The sequence below is a fragment of the Danio aesculapii genome, chromosome 25, assembly GCF_903798145.1.
Source record: "Danio aesculapii chromosome 25, fDanAes4.1, whole genome shotgun sequence".
Taxonomy (NCBI): domain Eukaryota; kingdom Metazoa; phylum Chordata; class Actinopteri; order Cypriniformes; family Danionidae; genus Danio; species Danio aesculapii.
In genome coordinates, this window is record NC_079459.1 from 17,656,541 (window position 1) to 17,675,650 (window position 19,110).

The 19,110-nt window shown below is 36.1% G+C and overlaps 1 protein-coding gene across 2 annotated transcripts in view; it reads left to right on the top strand.

Moving 5' to 3' along the window:
- The first annotated feature begins 1,682 nt into the window (after positions 1 to 1,682).
- celsr1b (cadherin EGF LAG seven-pass G-type receptor 1b) overlaps positions 1,683 to 19,110 on the top strand; it is a 119,253-nt gene continuing 101,825 nt past the window's right edge. For both annotated transcript variants that reach the window (XM_056451503.1, XM_056451504.1), the window contains exon 1: positions 1,683 to 5,369. In XM_056451503.1, coding sequence (XP_056307478.1) covers positions 1,892 to 5,369 — 3,478 coding nt within the window. In that variant the 5' untranslated portion in view covers positions 1,683 to 1,891. The remainder of the gene's footprint in view (positions 5,370 to 19,110) is intronic.

A 19,110-nucleotide genomic window follows, 5' to 3' on the forward strand; every position in this document is an offset into this window, starting at 1 on the left:
AAACAAGATCTGCCTGTTTTTCTGTTCATTATACCTGATGGAAACTCAGTTTTTTATTCAGTGAAAGTCAAGGAATTTGACATGTGGCTTACAGTGCAATCCTGTATATTTTATTCAAACTAACACTTAAGTGTGTTGTTTCCCCCTAACCACTGCGTCTATTTTCAGTGCACCTACTTTAACCACACTAATATAAAATAAACAATTTTGTACCTTATTGCAGAACTCATTTAATTTACTTAGCCATTTTTCTCTAATTATTTTATCTAACTGGTCTCAAAGCCATTTAACATTAATTAAGTGCTTTTCAAGTTGTTACTAGAAGAGAAACCATAGGTGTGGTTCATCGCATTAACAGAGGAATCCACAATTTTCATCAGTTATTTAGTTTATTATGTGCAATTTTTGCTTAAAGTGTGCCTGTGCTTTCTTTACAGTTTCCACTTAGTTAAAAAACTAATACCATGTTATTTATTTCAAATACTTGTGGTTGTGCGTTCAAACCAAAAAATGTAGAAGTGGTGAGAGAAATATTATTAAATCACTAAATATCCACATGAGGGCGCACTCAACCAAGATCTGCATTGATTCACTGCTATCATGTGTGGGTACATGTAAACTAAGTTTCATTTCATGCAGTTGTATGTCAAATTAAAAATAAGAGTGGAAAAGGAAATCTGTTTCCTTCTGGATAAAAAAAGGCATTCCTTTCATTCCCACTGACTGTTTTTTTGCAGTGATTAAAAAGAAAACTAAATTTTGTTTTCCCTAAAGGGATGGCTGAAAACTGCCCTTCACTTCATTTTCATCAATTGAACACAAAAGAAGATAATTTGAAGAATGTTAGAAACTGACAACCAGTTACTTTATATAATTACTACATTTTTATTCTACCATGGATTACAAAGGCTATATTCTTTTAAAAAAATGCATATAGTGCTCAGCATATATATAAGTACACCCCTCACAAATCTATCTTTTGAATTCATATTTTTAATAGGAAGCTATACAATATTATATTCGTGCATATACATTAGATTAGTCGGCACTGAAGCCAAATCTGGAGCTTATCTAACAAAATAACTTACGATAACGTTCCAAAAACTAGTACACCCAAATTTATATGTTATAGCAAAATATTAAATACAAATTTAAGAAAGAGGAAAAATCAAGAGAAGCAAAACTTTTTGTAGGTTGTAACTTTTTTTGCAATATTTTGCTTGAATTTAATTGTATTATTTTTCAATTTCTAAATTTGTTTGTTGACTAAAATATTATTTTAATAAATATATCAGTTTAATAAATCTGGTTTGTTTAATTACACCAAACTACATTGCCTATATTCACTGAGACATGAATAAAAAAATTCATTTTCAAAATGGGCTATACTCAATCATGCTGAGCACTGTATAATATTATTTAAATAGAATTCCTAAAAAATAACTACAAATGTCGATTTTCAGTTGGTATACAGAATTCATGATGGGTTTTGGTGATGGATTTTTATTTTATTAACAGAAATTCATGTAAGATTTTCTAGTTGTCTATTTAAGAAACACATACATTAAGATAACATGAAAAAAACTTTCATTTAAACTTGAGCATTGTAGCCTACTTCAATAGCCAAGTAAGCAAGCTCTTCGGCTGAGCCCATTGGGTATTTCAAAATCACAATGCACGAGTAGCTCAATGCAAATTGTGGGAGGGGAAGAGAAGAGCCATCTTACTCATTAAAAGTTATCAGTGCAGCTCTCTGGTCCTGCCGCTCTGCACACAGAAACATGCCTTGACCCAATGTGCACTTCCATGTTACAGGAATGGTTGGAATTTTGCGAACTGCAGACCTTCTTGATCGTTTGGACTAATTTTCCCAATGAGATGCGCGTGAGCCATGGAATTACCCGTGATATGGATGTGCTTTGGATTACTTGTTCATCTCTCACCTTTCGGATGCTTGGATCTGCATCTATCGGAAACACTCAAGCCTGGTGCAACCCTGGCAAATGTATCAATCGGACCAGAATGGACGTACAGAATCGACAGACGTCTCACAGATAAGTCTTTTCGACACTTTCTGAAGATCGGGAGAAGTGATGGGCTTCTTTTACTCGCGCGGAAATTTGACTGCGCTCGTTTGCCGAGAAATCCAGTGCCAATGTATTTGCGGATTAAACCACAGCTTTCTGAAAACTTCATACTGCTCCATTTCAACACATTCGTGCATGGTCAGAACTGCTACATCAAATACAAAAGAAAAAACCTGACTCCAGATGCCTTTATGTATCTCGTGACTGGATATAATACGTGTTTGTCTTTTGACTCCTTACCTATAAACATTTACGAAAGTTTACCTGTTTCCTTGCGGAATTCCCAGATGTTTCGTGGTAGGTGTGTTGAGAAAACCCAACGGCGTGTTACTCCCCTCACAAACCGATGTTTACCTCAGAATCAGCGAGATGAGGCGAATTTAATTTGTTTAATGCCTAATTCTGTGAATAGCTCTTTATATGTCGACGTTAAGTTACATTTAAATAGAAAACAAACTGGAAGTGATTTTGACCCGTGGGCTAAACGTCAAAAAAGAAACGTGAACTCCGCTCCTCAGTTTCAACTGCCAAACTACCAGGTATCAGTGCCCGAGAACGAGCCCTCGGGGACGCGTGTCATTACACTCAAAGCCTTCGATGCCGATGACGGAGATGCTGGTGTTGTTGAATACGACATGGAAGCTCTTTTTGACAGCAGGTCTAACAATTTATTTCAAATAAACCCTGAAACGGGTGGTATAACTACTTTACAACCTCTAGATAGGGAAGTTAAAGATACCCATGTGTTTAAAGTTACTGCTACTGATAAGGGGGTCCCTAAAAGATCAGCTGTTGCCTACCTCACTATCACAGTCAGTGACACTAATGACCATTCTCCAGTTTTTGAGCAGAATGAGTACAGGGTTAATATTCGTGAAAATGTAGAGGTAGGTTTTGAAGTTATGACTATTAGAGCTACAGATGGAGATGCCCCTTCAAATGCCAATATGATTTATAAGATTGTGAATGATGATGAGGTAAACTCATGTTTTGAAATTGATCCAAGGAATGGGTTGGTCAGAACCAAAGTCAGACCTGACAGAGAAGTCAAATCTCAGTACAAGCTTTTTGTTGAAGCAAATGATCAGGGCAGAGAGCCTGGTCCACGTACCGCCACAGCCACAGTGCATATTTTTATAGAGGATGAGAATGACAACTACCCTCAGTTTAGTGAGAAACGATATGTGGTTCAAGTTTCAGAAAACATTGCTGTCAACACACAAGTGGCTGTGGTGAAGGCCACTGATAAAGATGCTGGGAATAATGCTAAAGTGCATTACAGCATCATAAATGGGAACATAAAGGGTCAGTTTTACATACATTCCCCTACTGGGGTCATTGATGTTGTCAGCCCTTTAGATTATGAAATGATTAGAGAATACACACTACGAGTGAAGGCACAAGATGGAGGGCGACCACCTCTTATCAATGGCACGGGTATGGTTGTAATTCAGGTGGTGGATGTTAATGATAATGCCCCCATGTTTGTTAGCACACCTTTTCAAGCCTCAGTGTTAGAAAATGTTCCTGTTGGTTACTCTGTGATACACATTCAAGCCATTGATGCTGATTCAGGTGATAATGCTCACTTGGAATATAAACTGACCGACACATCGCCTGGTTTTCCATTTGTTATCAATAACAGCACAGGATGGGTTACAGTTAGTGCTGAACTGGATAGGGAGACAACAGAGTTTTACAGTTTTGGAGTGGAGGCCAGAGACCATGGGGTTCCCACAATGTCATCTTCAGCTAGTGTAAGTGTCACTATACTTGATGTTAATGACAATGTCCCCACCTTCACACAGCATTTGTATAACCTAAAGGTCAATGAGGATGCAGTTGTGGGCACCAGTGTGCTTACTGTTTCAGCTGTAGACAGGGATGTAAACAGTGTGGTAACATACCAAATATCTAGTGGGAACACACGGAACAGGTTTGCCATCAGCAGCCAGAGCGGAGGGGGACTTATCACTTTAGCATTACCTCTGGATTACAAGCAAGAACGCCAGTATCTACTTACAATTACTGCCTCAGATGGTACACGCCATGACACAACTCAAGTCTTTATTAATGTGACTGATGCCAACACTCACAGACCAGTATTTCAAAGTGCCAACTACCAAGTTTTAGTGAGCGAGGACCGACCTGTAGGCTCCACTGTTGTTGTCATCAGTGCCACAGATGAGGACACTGGTGAAAATGCCCGCATCACTTATGTAATGGAGGACAACGTGCCACAGTTCAAGATTGATCCTGATACTGGTGCCATCACAACTCAGATTGAAATCGACTACGAAGATCAAGCTTCCTACACACTGGCTATTATTGCCCGTGACAATGGCATTCCTCAAAAATCAGATACCACCTATGTAGAAATCATCGTTCTTGATGCTAATGACAATGTACCCCAGTTTCTCCGGGACATCTACCAGGGAACAGTCTTTGAGGATGCGCCAGTGTACACTAGTGTACTCCAGGTATCAGCTTCAGACAGAGACTCTGGATCTAACGGTCGGCTGAGCTACACCTTTCAGGGAGGGGATGATGGCGAGGGGGACTTTTTTATCGAACCTTACTCTGGAATCATTAGAACTGCCCGCAAGCTCGACAGGGAAAATGTTGCATTGTATACCCTTAAGGCATTTGCAGTTGATAAAGGAGTGCCCCCTCTCAAAGCAGCTGTGGACATTCAAGTGTCAGTGCTGGACATAAACGACAACGCCCCTGTTTTTGAAAAGGATGAGTTGTACATTTATGTTGAAGAAAACAGTGCCGTAGGCTCCACTCTTGCCCGTGTCAGTGCCACAGATCCAGATGAAGGTACCAATGCTCAGATCCTATACCAGATTGTTGAAGGCAATATTCCTGAGGTCTTCCAGCTTGACATTTTCAGCGGAGATCTAATTGCCCTTACTGACCTAGACTATGAAACCAAAATGGAGTATGTAATAGTGGTCCAGGCCACTTCTGCACCCCTTGTCAGTCGCGCCACTGTACATGTCCTTCTTGTAGATGTCAATGACAATGACCCCATTTTACAAGATTTTGAGATCATTTTCAACAACTACATCACTAATAAATCCAGCAGCTTTCCAAATGGAGTTATTGGGAAGGTTCCTGCTCATGACCCAGATGTGTCCGACAAACTTATCTACACATTTGTTGAGGGAAATGAACTCAACCTTCTGGTTCTCAACCAAGACACTGGGGAGCTAAAGCTGAGTAAGGACCTGGATAACAACAGGCCGCTTGAGGCAACGATGAGGGTAACAGTTTCAGGTGAGCTGTATTTCATCACATTTGTCTTTAAAGCATTCCATTGCTTGGTGTTTACCGAAATCTGCTTTGCAGGTTGCCTTGACATAGTAGAGGATTTGTGAAAGTTTAATTTTTTTCACACTTTGATGCTCTTAGTGATAGTGATCTGCCTCCTTGCATGCCTTTCTCCTTTTGATGTTTCTCAGTCCCTGAATCTTTAAATAATTTTTACACCCATACTGTGTCTCTTCCCATGCTCAACAGTATTTGTTAGCACTTCCAAGTGCACACAATTATTACACTTTAAGCTTATTTACTTGAGGCACTTTTGACGTTTGCATCCATTTCTGAGTTTTATGACTTTAAGATATTATTTAAAGAATATGTGAAGCCTCATCAGCCCTGTTGACACTCAGCCAATAATTGTGTCCTCATAACCTCACTATGAGGTATATAATGACCTTAAATGCCCCTTCATATTTTAAAATCACAGGATTATATAATTAGTTATAAAGTGACTTCAAATCTCATGTTTTGAGTATTTATTTTTTTAACATTTCTAATATTTTTACCGTGAACCAGAAGCATCTTGAATATATTTTTGCTTGGTCATGTTGCAGGTCACATCAAGTAATTTTCTCTCCCTCTCTAACTTTGCCTGGGTCTGTCTCGTCTACCTTTTACTGCAACTGATTTGATAGTGAGATGCAATTGTCTTAATTGCTTCTCTCCAGCCTCTTTCAGATGAACAGTTGCTGATTTTACCCTGCATTCCTCATATCCATGCATCCTAAACATATCCCCTAACAATTATCATGCACTAACATGAATAAAAGTTAGTGAATCCTTCTCCCTTTGAATCGGGAAAAAAATCTAATGTCATTCTTACCTGTCAGGTTTGTTCATTTCATGTACATTTTCCCATGAGCCAAAACTTACAGAAGTGTCTGATAGACAGTGAGTGATCATATGTCAAAGGAGGTTTCTACTTGATTTATATTTTAGTTAGTCTTTAGTCATATTCTGTGTCCCTGAGCTATAACATGCCCCGGGGTGAACTTATGAAAAAAATGAAACAAAACAAAAAAGCTAAAATAACTGAAATCAATCCTTAATTTGAAAACCAGGCTACATGTCCCAACAAGGTATCACGTGGTATCAGGATTAGAAATGATGCGCACAGAGTGATAGCTTCTCATAGATTCACAGGGATAAAACTTGTTTGTCTCTCATAAGATGTCACATTTGACAAGAAAATGTTGGGAATTAATTTTAGAGCCTTTGAAACTCCTACTAAGGCTGGGTACTTCTACAGTTTGTTTTGTGTTGTTTTGATTACTTTTGTTTAATAGATGTCACAGCTTACAGAGGATCAGGATGAGCCAGTTAGCATAGATGCCCTTTATCATGTGGTTCCAGTGAGAGACTGCCACTTAATTTCATTCTGAGGAATGCCATGTGCCACTGCTTATGAGAAGACAAAGAACTTCTAAAAGTATGCAGTGACAGTTTTCTTTAGAAGACTATTTTATATACAGTTGAAGTCAGAATTATTAGCCCCCCTGAATTATTAGCCCCCTGTTTATTTTTTCCCCAATTTCTGTTTAACGGAGAGAAGATTTTTTTACAACACATTTCTAAACATAATAGTTTTAATAACTCATCTCTAATATTTTTCAAGACACTTCTATACAACTTATAGTGACATTTAAAGGCTTAACTAGGTTAATTAGGTTAACTTGGCAGGTTAGGGTAATTAGGCAAGTTATTGTATATTCTGTAGACTATGGAAAAAAATATATAGCTTAAAGGGGCTAATAATTTTGAGCTTAAAATAGTTTTTAAAAAATTAAAAACCGATTTTATTCTAGTCAAAATAAAACAAATAAGACTTTTCCAGAAGAAAAAATATTATCAGACACACTGTGAAAATTCTTGCTCTGTCAAGCATCATTTTGGAAATATTTAAAAGAGAAAATAAAAATCAAAGGGAGTTTAATAATTCTGATTTCAACTATATATACACACAGATACACATACAATTGAAGGCATCTTTTTTCAAACAATTCCCTATTGCTATTTAAGGGAGATTAAAGCATGTTTTTGAAATGTAATAATATTAATAACCAATTTTTAATAACTAATTTCTTTAAACTTTACCATGATGGCAGTACATAATATTTTACTAGTTTGCAAGATACCAGTATTCACCATTCAATTTGAATGCTTAACTAGTTTAATTAGGTTAAAGGAAAGTTAGGTTAGTTAGGCAAGTCATTGGACAACATTGATGGTAAGTTCATCGACTGAACAAAAAGAAATGCAACCCTTGCGCAAAACTAGACGGTTATTATTGTGGAGCACTTTTCCCCCTTACGAAAAGAAATAATAATGTAGACTATGAATTCACACTTTTCCACGTTCATCTGTTATTTTGTGATGCCTGAAAAATATCCGCTTGGGAGAAAAACTAAAGTATTTTATCATAAACATGTTTTTGAATCACATGATAAAATGTATAATGTGTACAACTCTTTGTTAACAAATGCTACAGAATATTGTAGTATAGTAAACTGATAAACTGTAATAAATACAGTAACGTGAGTGTAAATTGTGGTGCATTGATAATGTATAAATATAGCCTATGGAATAATTTGTTTATTACTACAGTTTTGTCGTACCACAGCAACAATATCAAGTGATTATCTATGGTATGCTTCCAAACACTATAGTATTTATTTTTTCATGTAACCCAATAGCTTATACAGTATCTACCACCTCGATGAGAGGCAAATATATTTTTGTTCAGTAGAAAACTCAGCCCTCTTCATGATATAAGGATCATGCCCCACATATGTGGCTATTTTCTACTTATATCTCCTATGAATTATGGTATAAATTGCAAAAACACAGACTTTCCTCTATGTCTCCCATTCAGTTTTTATTTCCTGCCCTCCATCTGAATTTCGCACATCAACAGAACCATGTGATTGAAAACAACCTATTGAAATGCCTCAAATTTGACAGTGAGCTGTTTGTAAGTTGCTTGCAATAGTACTACTTAATTTCAAGTCATGATTACCATGATTATTTTTTAAATATTTATCTAGGCTTTTATTATGACAGGACAGTTTAGTATAGGATGTGAAATTGAGAAATTGAGAAAAATGAGAAAGAGGGGACGGGATTGGGAAAGTGTTGTACCGACACCATAATTTTTTTTAAAATACAAATTTTTTTTTTTATATGTTTGTTAGTGTTACACAGTTTTACTCAAGTATTTAATATAAATGAGTTTTTGCAACATTCATATTGACTACGTTTACATGGACATCAGTAATAGAATTATTTGCCTTAATCTGAATAAGAGAATAATATGATGTTATTGCACATAATTCGATTAATGTCATTGCATCACCACACTATCCACATTTCCTTCAGAGTTTCATGTAATTTAGAGTATTTCATTTTTAATTTGACGAATTTAATCCCAGTTTGGCACTTTCAATTTCATTCAAGAACATTTTATGCATGCCCCCGTGACAAACGAGATATTGGATGTGAGTATGAACTGCTGGAAGAGTGTAGTTTTAATGGAATTTGATACAGCACGCTGTATGAGAAAAAAACCTCTGCATTTCACGATGCAGGTGTTTGTGGTTCTTTACTGACTCGGTAGGTGCAGAGAATAGTGTCAAACAGCTGTGTTTGTATAGAATATCCTGCAAAATGCGACAAAAATCCTATACAACGTTAATAGTTAGATAAAGGCGTTTACATGTCTGTACTGCACTTCAATAAGACTAAAATCTGCATACTCCACATGTCTTAATTTCATTTTTGTTTAGTTCGATTATGACCTTAATCTGAATAAATTAATCAAACATTGCTGTTTACATGGTAGACTCTTAATCAGAGTATTGTCTTAATCATATTAAAATCAAATAATTGGTGTCCATGTAAACATACTCATTGACTATTGTGGTTATTCTGTTTTCCAGCATAACAGTACGTCAATAACGCTTGCTATTGTGCATTATTTTATGTTCAACAAACTTAACTAAATCCCAGAAAAGTATTTCTTTTGTAACAGTGCATTCATTTATATTTATAAACCCTGTCTAGAGTGCTGTTGGATTTGGTTTAATTCGATATCTAAATTCAAGTGAGCGAGCTGCCAGGAAAAGACCATCTGTGGTTAATTCTTTAGCTGAACTTTTGATCTATAGTTTTATTTTAAAGGTAGGGCACTTCTCATAATCTTTGATCTTTTCATCTTTATCTTTTGAACCTTTGATGTATTTCATCCATCGCCTCTCTTCATCATTTAAGTGAAATCTCCTGCAGCGGCTGATGCAAAGCGTGTGGTGCGCACATTTCTCTCCTTAATGGCAGCGCATATATCTTTATCCTTATTGCAGCACATTCTAAATCACCTTATGTATAGAATCTTTATCTCGCATTCGTATTTCAAAGTATCCGAAGCATGCAGGGAATTTGTGAACTTTTAAGAGAAAAGCAGGGATCAAGTTGTTGTTCAGGTCACATTTTTGCTGACGCAGACCAGCGTAGATCAGCATGAATTTCCTTGTAGGCTAGTTTATATGTTTGTGGTGGTCTAATAAAAACATGCTTGGAAATGCTTAAAATTAATATATATATTTTTTATGTGTTAGACTATTTATGCAGAATTTCTAATATTTGTATAGCATTTTTCTTGACACAATTCTAAATTGGCCTCTTGTTAGTTGCTTTAAAAAAGTGGAGTGGTTTTAGAAACAAATGACAGCTTAAAGATAAGAAAGTCCCAAAAAGTCCTAATGGTTAAGCTAGTTAAGAAACCCAAAGGGAGCGTCTGCTAGTTTTTCATCTGGGTAACTTGCATTAAGTAAGTAAGCTGCTGTTCCTCTAAATCCTTTAGTAATGAAACCAAAGCATCTTGTTTGGCTCTGTCATGGGTATCCTCTTAAGGAGGTACAGAATAAGTGCTTTAAATGAGTATCTTTTTGATTTTGGTTCTATTTAGTACACTTTGGCATCTATTTGTTGTGAAGAACACCACATATTCATATACTTGCTGCTTAAAAAGGATTATTTTATGTAAAGAATTTTATACAAACTTGCAATTCTGTGGAAAAAGTCAGAATAGAGAAATAAAAAGTCACAATTTTCTTTTAATTTTTTTACTAAGTGAAAAGTTTCTTCACCCTTAAACCTGGTCATTTGGTAATCTTTGGAACACAAATAAAGATATTTTCACGGGTCTGTCTATTAAAGGGGTGGTCCACTATGATATCATATTTTAAAGTTTAGTCGATGTGTAATGTACATGTGTGAACATAACCAACATCTTTAAATGTAATATGCTCAAAGTTCAATGTAAAGGGAGACATTGGCTTTTACAGAGTTAGCTTAGCAAAGCCTGCAGCGAACAAAGTTTGGGGACTACAAAAAAATACATTTCTGCTAGTGAGATTAGACAGAGCTTCAGGTTATGCGCATTCACCACACGCACACACCCTGCGCAGCGAAGGGGCGTGGCCAGAGGCTCTGTAATGTTATAGCAGAGAAAGCTAAAATGTTGTCCAAATCCTGCTATTTCCACAGAGTTTGTTCCGTTTCTGTATTTGGGCTTCCAAAGGACACAACAAGGATGTAAACAACGGTGTCTCTCAGTGTCTCTCAAAAGATTTGAGAATGTTTTATATTAGTTACACATGCTTATTTCAAATATATGAGAAAGACACTTGTCAGATTTTATTTTAGAGAGCAGGCGTGAGGTTCAGCTGTGTGCTCTTTATTTTCTGTCTGATTCAGGCATCTAACGCTGCTAACAGCTGCTCTGACTGGACTGTTTACACAGCACAAAAGCGCATGGTTGAAGGGGGTTTCTAAATCACAACATATTATGTTAGCTGACCAATCAGAGCCTCTGAAGGCCGGGCCTTTCAAAAGAATTAGGAAATAAGAAATGAGTAGCTGTATATAATCAAAGTAAGATATATATAAAAAAATAACCTGATATTCTACAAGTGAAGCTTGAGCACACATTGCTTTGCATCCTATAAACACAATCAAGCCTTAAAAATACACTGTGGACCACCCCTTTAAAAAGTCTATTCATCCCAAACGTGTCATTTGAAACGTTCATATCGATATGAAGAAAGTCATCCATATGAATCAAACAGTGCAATCCTGGAGTTCTAAAGAGACACACTTAATTTATATGATGAGCATATTCAATATACTCTTTTATTCACCTATATTGATCAGAAAATGATCAGAAAATATAAACAGAAGCTTAACCATTATTGCGTGAGGGGGAAGATCAATTTTTGTTGGTGATACTTCACACACATAAACAAACCTCATTTATTTCAACAATATTGAATTTCCGATACCAAATTTGAAAGCTGATTAATGTTTATTTGTGAATAAAAGCCTAAATTAAATCTATTCCTCATATAAAGAGATTGTATCTTTTCGGACATCTTGCATTGATGGGATTTTAAAAGCCTCATCTGTGATCCAAAAGTCAGCAAATTTCCTATGGATTTGCAAAGACATGAGGGTAAGTGAATGATGAGTTTTCATTTTGGGGGCAACTAATCTCAAGCACCCAAAACACAACATCCACTGGTCTTTTCAACTGAGTAACTTGCATTAAGCAAGCTGATCTCCTCCTTAATCCTCTGGTAATTTAATGGAAGGATCCTATTGGTATCCCTCGTGGTCCTCTGAAGGAAGTCTGGGAAAAAGAGTTTTGAAAAGCTCTGTCCCTCCGTTGTGGTTGCCGTGGGTGATGGGGGAGCATTGTGGAGCTCTTAAGCATTTTGCACCAAGCTGGGGGTTGAAGCACGGGCCCCTTTTGTGAAGTGGGGTGAGAAGGAGGGTAGGGGGCGAAATGTGGGGGGCTTCTTAAATTCGAGGAGGAGGGAGGCATTGTCCGCATGCAGATTTCTGTCATTGAAGACAAAGCTGTTTGTGTGTCGAGACCGTAAAGGAAGGACCCAGCTGAAAGAAGAGAGTTTTTCTGTACTCGCTCGGTGTCTTGTCTGGTGAAAGAGCAGAGATCAGACATGAATCAGAACAGCAAGTGGAAAACTTGTCACTCATGCATAGAGTGTTGTGACCGCCGGTGTTCCTGCGTGACAATAAAACACGATCACATCACTTGCACAAAGTAGATTTTTATATCAAACCACAATGTGTGGTGTTGATTGCAGACTTGAGTTACTTGTAATTAAAACTTTTGCAGAATTAATAGCTGTTCTTATTTTTCAGATTCAGGCAGTTGCTATTGGACGCCAAACACTATTTAACAAAGAATCAGGAATGGAGGTTTTTCACAGGGCTGCACGAGTACAAAGGGCAAACTGGGCATTATCTTCTCTAGCGCTAAAGCTTTGCTCCTGAATTCCTTCCTTAACAATGGCTTGAGATGATGATGATGCAATCAAGGCCAATTCTTCACTTAATCTAAAATATTTTATGCAATTATTACAGCTCGGCTGAAGCAATTTTTTTAAATGCTGACCCAAAAAGGAAATGTTTGCTATTATTTGTTAACCCACATATGGTCAAACTTGTATGCATTTCTTTCTTCTGTGGAGTACAAAAGAAGATATTTTGCAGAATGTTAACGCTGCATTTTTATTCGCAGTGAAAGCACACAGTGACCAAGACATGCTAAAAAGGGTTAAATTGTTAAACTGCAGATTAAATGTTCAAATCAAAAGTTGCTGGAGCAGAGATCAAGGTTCCATAATGCAGTTTGGAATTGAAAATAATGGGAAAAACATCTGTAAATTGCGACTAAAGGGCAACTTTTAATAAATGGATACTTTTTACATTATTCATTTAGTGACATGGATGTAAGTAAATACAAAATGACAGCTTTTATTGAACCAATACTGGCCACACTTTACGTTAAGTTAAATTCTCCCTATTATTAGACCATTAACTTTGACTTTTAGCTCATAATTTGCTGCATATTAAACGTTTTTAGGGTAATAGTATTATGTATTAGGTGGGATAAGGGATGTAGAATAAGGTAATGCAAAATATCTACTTTATAAGTACTAACAAGCAGCCCAAATCTCATAGGCTATTTTGACTTTATTCTTCAAGTGTGCTCGTTTTTGCGATTATTTTAGAACTTCTAATTCAGCTGGCTATGGGAAGAATGACTAGAATAATAAATCGCAGAAAACAGACAAACTACTGGCTCTACAAACAAGTGTGTTCATGATTATACAGACAAAGCAGATTAATATAATAAGAAAAATCCAGTTTGCAACATTGAGCAGCATAACGACCTGTTTTTAACGTCTAAAAATAAATGTAAGTGAATGAGACTGAAAGTCTCAAGCAAAAAGGCTTCAAATAGCTTCAAATGGCTGTGCCTGCTCGTATGCGAAGAATAAAGCACTAGATAATGGAACACTCCACTTTTATTTTAAAAATAGAAAAATATATTTAAAATATATTTTACTACTCCCCTAGAGTTAAATAGTTAATTTTTACCATATTTGAATCCATTCAACCGATCTCTTGGCACTTTCACTGTTAGCTTAGCATAAATCATTGAAATGGATTAGTTTCTCATTAGCAAAAAAATAAGTTTCGATATTTTTGTATTCAAAATGTTAATCTATAGTAACATGTCTGCAACAGGCGCAATTATATTACGCAGATTCTAACTGGTGGTGCAATTGTAGGGTTTGGTTCTGGGGATTATTACTGCAGGTATGGTTCGGCAACAACGTTTCTTGATAATTACACCATAATGAGGGCATAGCTCTAGCCCTATTAGCCTGGAAAATTGCAACTTTTCATTTTTCCTCAGTGTTAGTACACAGTGTAACTACAGAAGAGTCAAGTTTTAAATAAGAAAATTATTTTAAACAATTTTGAGAAAGATGCTAATGGTCTAATCCAATTCAGTAATCTATGCTAAGCTAAGCTAAAGTTACTCCTGCCACACCTGGAGATTGGCTAAATGTATTAAAAATGGTAAAGTGTTCTTACTAGGATATGGTACTTAAACTAACAGGTTACCTTGCTACTTAGTAACACGATTTAAACTAAACTCAAGCAATCTTGTTTTGGGAAGAGCTTTGCATGAGCTCATCTAATGCAGAGACTAATGAAGGCAGAAGTTTTCAGATTCTCACTATATTTGGTGGCATCTGCGTTTTTAAATAATGGCTTTTAAAGTGTATAAGGCATTAATATTTTATATAAGTGCTTCAGACCTCAAAGACCTCTACTAATAGAAACAAAGGAATAACCAAGCAGAAGCTCCCTTCACATGTTTCTCGGCCTTGGGCAACATTAACAGCTCAACCCATAAAATCCACACCTAGCGGGGCTGATTTCACTGCGCTCCCCTGTGTTTTATGGATGTGCTTGAAGGGATCAAAGCAGACCTGCCACCGATGATGTTAACAAGAATCACAACAGATTCATGAGGAGGCCGGTCGAGGTGTGGTCTCCATTATCAAGCACTTAGACCATGCACTCAGTGGAAGGAAGCTTTGTTCATTAACTTCTCTGAGTGCAACTTACCACATTCCACTCAAGCCATACCAGAGCCAAAGCTTTTAATAGGCCTTAAGAAGGAATGTAGGGCTTGAATGGAGAATTGATGCATTGAACAAGCAAGAGACAAACAAGCAAACAATGAAAATAGAAATGGAATATTAATCTGGTATGCTGTCAGTTACCACAGAGGTTTTTCTGTAAGAACTGAGTATATGTGGTGTTGCAGTATGCAGTGTTTTGTTAGCACCAGCAGATACCATTAGATATTTAAAGGGAAAAATGAACATTTTCTCACAATTTACTTATCCTCAAGTGGTTCCAAATATTTTTGAGTTTCTATTTTCTGTTGTACACAAAATAATATATATTTTTATTTTTTTAAAGAATGTTGGTGACCGGTGGCCACTGACATTCATAGTAGGAAAAAAGTTTTTTTGAGTTTTTTTGTTTTTTTTTAAACTATGGCTTATATGATTATTACTCATTATTATTATTTTTTTAATATTTCCCAAATTTCAAAGGAAATTTCACAGTATGTCTGATAATATTTTTTCTTTTGGAGAAAGTCTTATTTGTTTTATTTTGGCTTGAATAAAAGCCGTTTTTAATTTTTTTAAAAACATTTTAAGGTCAAAATTATTAGCCCCTTTAAGCTATATTTTTCCATAGTCTACAGAACAAACCATCGTTATACAATAACTTGCTTAATTACCCTAACCTGCCTAGTTAACCTAATTAACCTAGTTAAGCCTTTAAATGTCACTTGAAGCTGAATAGAAGTGTCTTGAAAAATATCTAGTCAAATATTATTTACTGTCATCGTGGCAAAGATAAAATCAATCAGTTATTAATGAGTTATTAAAACTGGTATGTTTAGAAATGTTAAAAAAAATCTTCTCTCCGTTAAACAAAAATTGGGGAAATAATTCTGTGTATTTTTTTTTCATAATTTTTACAGTATGAAACATGAAAATGTTAATTAACTTCTTTATATTTTAAATATGATTTAAATAATGAAGAATATTTTTGGCAAAATTACACCATTTTGCCACAAATATGAAATAATCTTGACTATAAAACAAATATCAGCATAGAATTTTTTTTATATGATAATTATTAATAATAGTTTAGACTTTCATTAAAAGCTATTATTTCAGTTTAGAACTTTTATCTTATATTTATGACTAAATATCAGCAATTGATAAATATCTAAAATTATTTTTTTTTGCAGAATTATTAGTTTATATCTTATGTTTTTATGTTTTTGACTTTCTGCATCATAATTATGACTATATAATTTTTTTTTACCTTATATCATAATTTTTGTCATCTACTGGAAGTAAGCTCTCAAAAACATTTATGTCTTTCCAGAGAGATGAGCCCTGCCCGTATTGCCCCGTGCACTCACTAGCCCCTCTCTCATCTGTGCCTATTGTGCGACGGGCACCAGTTGGCTCGGCTTTGCACATATTTAGGTCAGCCATCAGCAATGATGTTGCTGTGGCCACTGCCGGTGAAGCTGGACATGTGTCTAGCCGTTGGTTAACTGATGCTTTTTGTCAGTCCATGTCATCTACAGTTACACCAACCAACTGCCAATCAGCTGTCTGAGTCAGTGTTCCCACATGCTTTTTCAAGACTGTTTTGGAATAGATGAATGAAAAGAGACAAATACGTCTGATGTGCTTGTATTCAGCTTTTTGTGCTGTCCCCGCATGACTCTTCATATTTAGCGCATTAGATCTTCTAGAAATAATGATCCTGTCAGTAGTTACTCAACCTCGTGCTGATTCAAACACTTATTATGCATTTCTTTCTTTGACGGAAGATGCAAGAAAAGGTTTAGTAGAACGTTTACATTGATGTTTTCCAGAAAGTCAACCATATAAATTGGACATTATTGGACATTTTCTGCTATGAATGTGTTATATGAGCATATTATTTATTAAAATAAAGAGCCAAGCCTGTGCATTTTACCAAAAATTATCATTATATTTCAAGACCCAAAGGTCCTGTAACTCATTCTTGATATCCTTACCATAATAAATCTAAAACGAATAGCTTAAAAACTTGTCTCTCGAATGGATATCTTGACAAGATATCTCAACAATGGTGGGGGAAGGATTCTTGTTTTTTTTTTTTTATTGGCTGATGATTCCCTCTTCTCATTCTTGTTCCCATTCAGATGTTTTAAAAACCCTTTTGTATGAGGAACTACTTTCTTCCGCCCTTCATTCACATCTGCTGCTGACCGTCAGAACAGCAGAAACCATTATTACTTTACCAACGTCCCTTCAGAACTAGTATTTGAATGATTCTCTAGCTTAATGTCTAAAGTGATGACAAAACAGGTGATTTTCGTAAGGGCCACCAACACGCTGAGTCTCCAAAACTATAAATATTGAAAATAGGCACTATCCTTATAAATAAATCGCATAGTTGCAATCTAAACAACTACATTCTCACCTAAAAAAGCCTCAAAATCACATTATGTTGTCCAACAGCAGCAACATATGTCAAACTGTAGTGAGTTTATTGATCTGCTGTCACTCTATGTGGGCAGAGTAATACAGACGAGTGAAGAGGCTGTACGAGTGCAAGGCTATTAGCCAATCAGCACCGGTGGCACAGTGGGTAGCACGTTCACCTCACAGAAAGAAGGTTGGTGGTTCGAGCCTCGGCTGGATCAGTTGGCGTTTCTGTGTGGAGTTTGCATGTTCTCCCCATGTTCATGTGGGTTTCCTCCGGGTGCTCCGGTTTCCCCCACAAGTCCAAACACATGCGCTATAGGTGAATTGGCTACATATCTGCCAACATTCGGATCATAAAATCGGGGAGATTTTATTCGGGGGGTGCGCGCGAACTGAAGAGCGTGGGTGAAGATGCGCACGAATTGGGAAGCAGGTATGAAGATGATTGCGCATTGGGTTCGGTGCGCATGGGGATTGAACCAAAAAGCTGAGGAGTGGGGTGGAATTCCGTGAGTTTTCCGGGAGTTTTTCCGGGAGATGGGCGGGAGATAGGTCTGAAATACGGGAGACTCCCAAGAAAAATGGGAGTGTTGGCAGGTATGATTAGGGAATCAAAATTGTCCGTAATGTGTGTCTGATTGAGTGTGTATGGATTTTTCCTAGTGATGGGTTGCTGCTGGAAGGGCATCCGCTGAGTAAAACATATGCTGGAAAAGTTGGCGTTTCATTCCGCTGTGGCGACCCCAGATGAATAAAGGGACTAAGCCAAAAAGAAAATGAATAAATGATAGACAATCAGATTCGAGAACAAGACAGAACTGCAGAATTAATGTGTGTATATATGTACAGTATATATATATATATACACACACATTAATTCTGTCTATTAGTTTATATATATATATATATATATATATATATATATATATATATATATATATATATATATATATATATATATGTATATATGTATATAATTAATAATTTATTATTTCGTAACTAAATGTTTTGATTACATTTGCTACCTTATATTTTTTAAATAAAATAATTAGTTTTGTGTGGAATTTGTGCTATATTAAAAAAATATTTGGTTAACAAAATAAAAATTATTTTAAAAAATCTAAATTCACATTTAAAATAATGAGCAAAAATCGGTATCGATATCGTAAAAACTTTAAGAAAAAGTATCATACCACTAAAAAAATTGATATCACCATCTACTGGCCTGGTATGTTTTTTGTTGTTGTTGTTGTCACAGATCAGTGTGAAAAACGTTGGATCAGTTTTGAGAATTTTTGTAACCTCTGTATGCAAAAATTTCTAATTTTTGTATTGTTGTTGTGTAAACACCCTAAGATGATAAGCTTTAAGCTTCCCACTGAGCACGTTTGCAGGGTTTTTAAGCCACATTGATTAATTGCAGAATCACTGTTTGGCCGTTTGCCCTTGGAAAACACCGTGTTATAATCTGTTTGTCTTCATCCTCAGATTGTTCGAGAAGAAAACTGAACCTGACACTTACTCTTTACAGAGGCTGTAAACGCCGTCACAGTTCAGTGGTCCTGCAAAGGATTGTGTTGCCAAGTGAAACTGTGAACATTTCAGTTTAGTTTATTCTGCTATTGTCATAATCTCAGTTTCAGTTTTGAGGGATTTGCTGAAGCTGTACTTCCTGCCGCGCAGTGGTTTCTAAAAAAAAATTCCCAGTTTAAATAAAGAAATAAAGGATCGTACTGTGTTTTGCT